At 46.1% G+C, this 6,000-nt stretch overlaps 1 protein-coding gene across 2 annotated transcripts in view; it reads left to right on the forward strand.

Moving 5' to 3' along the window:
- Nucleotides 1-4,737, forward strand: part of PLA2G12B (phospholipase A2 group XIIB) — a 30,661-nt gene extending 25,924 nt beyond the window's left edge. For both annotated transcript variants that reach the window (XM_087702691.1, XM_087702690.1), the window contains exon 4: nucleotides 3,957-4,737. In XM_087702691.1, the coding sequence (XP_087558817.1) occupies nucleotides 3,957-4,075 (119 nt within the window). In that variant the 3' untranslated portion in view covers nucleotides 4,076-4,737. The remainder of the gene's footprint in view (nucleotides 1-3,956) is intronic.
- The last annotated feature ends 1,263 nt before the right edge of the window (nucleotides 4,738-6,000 follow it).

Consider the following 6,000-nt stretch of genomic DNA (forward strand, 5'->3'; position numbering starts at 1 on the left):
GAGGGTACGAATCTCCATGGGGAGTTCGTTCCATAGGGTCGGAGCTGCCACCGAGAAGGCTCTCCTCCGCGTGGTTGCCAGTCGACATTGACCGGCTGATGGAAGTCGGAGGAGGCCTAATCTATGTGATCTAATTGGTCGAGTGGAGGTAATTGGTGAACCTATGGCACACATGCCAGAGGTGGCACACAGTGCCCTCTCTGTGGGCAGGCGAGCCGTTGCCCCAGTTCAGCTCTGCCGTGCACACACCTCCTGCTGGCCAGCTGGTCTTTGGGTCCCGGCCATACATGCACCCTTTCCCCCCACATGGGGGGCCACGGGGCATGTGTGTGGGGATGATGGGCAGGCGGTGGGGGCATGCATGCACATGAGTGGGGGGAAGGGTGCATGCATGGGTGCTGCCTGCGCATGTTTGGTGGTGCATGGACAGGACCTCACACACATTGCATTTTGAGGGGTCGGGCGCGCACCTGCACTTTGGGCATCCGGTCTGGAAAAGGTTAGCCATCACTGCCCTATACCATTTCAGACAAGTGGCTGTCCAGTCAAGGCACTTCTTTAAAGCCTCCAGTGCAGTGACGTGCAGTCAGGGGAGGCAGGGGAGGCAGACCCTCACCGCTGTCATCCTGAAAAGAAAAAAAAATGTAAAAGGAAAAAGGTTGAGCTAGTTGCTGCCAGAGTCACAGTGGATGACTCTGCTTAGTGCTTAACTGTTTAAAAAAGCCTCTAAGAAAACGCCCTCTACAGGAGGAGGCAGGAAAACCACATGTCTCATTTAGTCTGACTTTATGATCACTTGAGCAGAGTTAAGCAAGGGTTAAAAGCTGAAAAATTCCTTATGTAGATGAGGCACGTGGTTCCCTTGCCTCCTCCTGTAGAGGGCACTTTTTAGAGGCTTTTTTGAAAAGTTAAGCAGAGTCATCCATTGGGGACTCTGGCAGCAGCTAGCCCAGCCTGACCTCAGCAGCTCTTGCCTTTTTCCTTTTACATTTTTACATTTTCATGATGGCAGGCAAGAGCAGAGTTGAAATCCTCTGTGAAACAGCTGGAAAAGGTATGTGGGTCGGAGGGAGGGGGAGGAATTCAAAATTAATCTAATTTGTAAGTAATTGTAAGTAATTTGTGTGTGTGTGTATGTGTGCGTGCGTGTGTTTGTTTCTTCACTCAAACAAACTCTCCCTCAATTTGAGAGAGAGTTTGTTTGAGAGTGAAGAGAGGGAAGGGGGTAGGAGTCGGAGGAGGCAGGGAGGGCAGCCTGCCAGCTTTCTTTCTCTGTGTCCACGGCAGTCCGCCAGCAGAGGTGGGTCTTTTGCCCACCTCTGCTGGTGGGGTGCCGCTTTCTTTTGCCCAGAGGCGGGCAGTTCAGATGAGCACCTCTTATTTGAGCACCTCTTATTTGCAGCCTTTCACATAGGATGAATTGGACAGATATGATATTCAAGGTGTGGAGTCCTTGGTTGTTTTCTTGCAGACGTTTCATTACCCAACTAGGACACATCTTCAGTGATGGAAGAGAGGGGGTTTGCTCTCTGTTTCTATATAGTGGTTTGCTGTGTTAGTTTGATAGCCTTGATGGTTTTGATGATCTCCAAAGTCCTTGCATAGCCCCGTGAAAGAGCATTTTAAGCAAACCTATTAAAAGTTCTGCCTTAACTGGATAAAGGACACCCATATTTAGGATAAAGTGACCTTAAACTTATCAAATAGGGCTGAAATTTAGTGATAATGTAGCAAGAGGGGAAGGAGGGATGTTTAAAGAGGAAAATGGCATAGGAAAAAAAAATATTGAAACCATTTTCCTCATTGCTGTATTTCTAGTTCAGCTCATTCACACTCCAAGAAAACAAGAGCTTTTATTTTTTTAAAATGGCAATCTTTATATTTTTAGCATGATACCATGCCAAATTAAAAGGAACAATAAATATAAAAAGCATTTTGCAGCTTATTGAATTCTCCCGCTAATGGGAATGAATTTATAGTCTAAGTTATCTCAAAAGTGCCAGAGAAAGGCGAGATTGGACTATTTCCAATGTGTTTGAGGGACCAAAGAACTGCCAGGAACGGACCTTGGCTGCGTGGCAAAGATGTACTAGTAAGCCTGGAACACAGCTGGAAGTTCAGCTCAGGCATCCCTTAGGACCAACCAGAATGATGACAACCCCTTTAGAGATAAAGGTACTTTTGGGGTTCAAGAAGAAACACTCTTCCATGAGGACAAAGAACCATGCATACTTGGTGAGAAATGTGGTACTGGGCAGTTTATGATTTATTGATACGAAAAGCTTAATATAATAAAAATTAAAACTGTCCTGTATATTAAAATAAAGGAACAAAGTGTTTTTTTTAAAAAATTAGTACCTTTATCACGTTTCTGTCAATGCTATAGGTGTAATGCTATTATAGCCCCCCCCCACCAAATTGCTATCATTTGAAAAGGTGCAGTATTCCTAAAGTGAATACTGCACCTTTTGAAAAATCAAAATCAAACAGAATAGAGGTGGGAGGGACCTTAGAGGTCTTCTAGTCCAACCTCCTGACTCAAGCAGGAGATCAATATTCATAACCGAATATTGGATGGATTTTTGGAAGCTTTTATAAAATAAGAAAACTGTTGGTTTTGGGGAATAGTAGGGCCCTGTTTGTTGTGGCGCCCCAGAAATTTCAGGCACAGGTTCTGGAGGTTGTTGAATCAGATCTTGATCACATTCTTATGGTCTAAGGCAGTGATGGTTAACCTTTTTGGTGCTGAGTGCCCAAAATGCGTGAATGCGCACATGCCCCCCCCAATCCCCCAAATGCAAAGTGAGCATGCCCCCTGTGCATGTGCCCTACCCCCTGCACATGTGTGTGTCTGTCCCATGAATGCGCCCCATTCCCCCTGCCCATTTTTGGTTTCCAGGTTGGTGCAGGAGGCTTCCAAGGTCTAAAATGGGGCACGGGGGGCTCATGCGGCACCGCTGCACCCCACTTTGGCTTCCAGGTTGGTGCAGGAGGCCTTCCAAGCTCAAAATGGGGTACGGGGGGAACGCACATGCATGCAAACTCCCAAAATGAAATGCAAATGCCCCTGTGCATGTACTCTTCCCTGTGCATGTGCGTGTGTCCACCACATGCGCCCTGCACCCCTTGCATGCACATCAGAGACCCGAAGACCAGCTGGCCAGCGGTAGGCACATGTGCATGCACAGTGGAGCTGGGCTAGGGTCACAGCTGGCATGCCCGCAGAGGGCTCTGTGTGCCACCTGTGGCATAGGTTCACCAAATCCGCGAAGCCCTTATCCGCGGAGACATAAGCGCGAAGACTAATTCGCGCCGTTCAAAGCGCTAAGGAAAAACGCGACCCTACCGCGATGACATAATCGCGGAGGGCAAATCCGCGCATTCCCAAGCACTCAGTACCCTAAACCTAACCCTAAACCTAACCCTAACCCTAAACCTAACCCTAACCCTAACCCTAAACCTAACCCTAAACCTAACCCTAAACCTAACCCTAAACCTAACCCTAAACCTAACCCTAAACCTAACCCTAAACCTAACCCTAAACCTAACCCTAAACCTAACCCTAAACCTAACCCTAAACCTAACCCTAAACCTAACCCTAAACCTAACCCTAAACCTAACCCTAACCCTAAACCTAACCCTAAACCTAACCCTAAACCTAACCCTAAACCTAACCCTAAACCTAACCCTAAACCTAACCCTAAACCTAACCCCTAAACCTAATCCCTAAACCTAATCCTAACCCTTACCTTAATGGAAATCGGCTTTCTGCCGCGGCGCCGTTTTAAAGCGCCCTTCTGTTGCGGACGTCGCGGCTTTAGCGACGCGCTTATGTCTCCGCGGATAAGGGCTTCGCGGTTTTGTCGTGCCATGCATGGGTCCAAGGAAAAGAAATCCCAGTCATCTTATAAAAGAAAAGGTGTTGATGGATTTGATCTCTTTCTCTTTTGCTACAGCGTGTGAATCCATAGCCGATACAATATTCCAGACAGTCAGGACTCTGGGGTGCCGTCCGTTCATGAACAGCCAAAGAAGTGCCTGCATCTGTAATGAAGAAGAACGAGATGAATTGTGAAAATGACCATCAAGCTGTTTGGTAGTGTCACCACGGTGGCTTCTGATGTCCTTTGTTTACAAGAAGCTTGCTCTTCTATCTTCTGGAACAAGCACAAATATCTTAACTTTGGGGCTTGGGAATCAATCCCAGGTCTTGTGACCACCCATGCATTAATTGTCAAGTCAGCATGATTGAGAAAGGAACCCCAAAAGCAACGGAAAGACTTAGTCCGATACCCTCCTCTGTTCTATCTAATGACGTCTATCTACTTCCCAGAGCATCTGCTAGACCTAGAGATGATTCGTCCTGTAAGAAGAGCAGCTGAGATGCATGTGATCAATTCAAGCATCCAAGAAGATCTAGAGAGGCTGCAAGATGATATTGACAAGATACACCTTTGCAGCCCACATGTATATGATAAGCCCAAAACTTTCCTCACATGCTGTCACTTTTGCTTTTCGAGTGATACAAAGTCATGGAAACTTCACACTGCTGTAAAAAAAAAAAGAAGAAGCCCATCAATATTGACTGGGTTAACCCATTGCAGAACTTGGTTTGAGTTGTGGGCACCTGCTTGAAGACGAACGAGAGAAGAACACCAAGATCGGAGTATGAAGCCATTTGCATAATGCTCATTTTATTTTGACTAGATCATCATTCCATTAAAAGAGTAAAAAATACGAATCATCTTATAATCAGGAAACGGTATAAGTGGTACATGATGGTAAGAAAAATATAAAATGCAGAGCATTTCAAACTTTTATTAAATAACATATATCACTGAAAATAATATCAGAGCTAATCCAGAAGGAACTGGCAAAGGAGGTTAAATTCCAAGCCCCCCAGAGACTTTGCGAACGTCTCTGAGGTCACTGGATCTCCTCCAACCTTTCACTGTCTCTCCGGGACAGCTTGGGTCCGAAAGGAACCGTCCAATTTCCTTCGGAATAGGGGAATTTCAGGAATAGCCTGAAACTCCGTCTTCTCACTGCTAAGCCCCGCCTTCTTCCTGAGCCTTCCTGATCTCCTGATTCTTGTTCTATAAGGTAAAGGTTCCCCCGCACATGAGTGCCAGTTGTTTCCGGCTCTAAGGGCGGTGCTCATCTCAGTTTCAAAGCGGAAGAGCCAGCGCTGTCAGAAGAGGTCTCCATGGTCATGGCATGACTAAACGCCAAAGGCGCACGGAATGCATTTACCTTCCCACCAAAGTGGGCCCCATTTTTCTACTTGCATTTTTTTTTACATGCTTTCCAACTGCTAGGTTGGCAGAAGCTGGAACAAGTAATGGGAGCTTCCTCCGTTACACGGCATTAGGGATTCGAACCGCCGAACTGCCGACCTTTCTAATCAACAAGCACAGCGTCTTAGCCACTGAGCCACCGTGTCCCTTCTTTTTCCTCCTCTTTAAAATTGAAGCATTCTGGTAAATTGCCCATTGCTCTCTAAAGAAAGAGGACTATTTTCCCCCCTTTGAACACAGGCTAATGGAATTAAATCTTCTTCCTGAGATTGAAGTATTTGGAGCTGCTTTATTGTACTGCAGTAATTGGATTTGCACTGGCCAACCTTTTGCCTCAGAAGAATCAGTTCTTTTTCATAATCCCCATAAAAGAAAACTTTCCCTTTCCCCTGTTGCTGTGATCCTGTGAATCAGCAATCTTTCATTGGGTTCCCCCGAATTTTTGTTATCACAACGCAGTTATTCCTCGACGTACGACCACAACTGAGACCCAAATTTTTGTTGCTAAGTGAGATCTTGGTTAATTTTGCCCCATTTTACCACCTTTCTGGTCACAGTTGTTAAGTGAATCATGGCAAGTTTAGAATCAGAATACAGCTGGAAGGGACCTTGGAGGTCTTCTAGTCCAGCCCCCTGTTCAAGCAGGAGCTCCTATACCATTTCAGGCACGCGACAGTCTCTTCTTAAAAACCTCCAGTGATGG

This window comes from Thamnophis sirtalis, unplaced genomic scaffold (genome assembly GCF_051295495.1).
Source record: "Thamnophis sirtalis isolate CommonGarterSnake01/CBP01778 unplaced genomic scaffold, rThaSir2_p1.2 scaffold_15, whole genome shotgun sequence".
Lineage (NCBI taxonomy): Eukaryota > Metazoa > Chordata > Lepidosauria > Squamata > Natricidae > Thamnophis > Thamnophis sirtalis.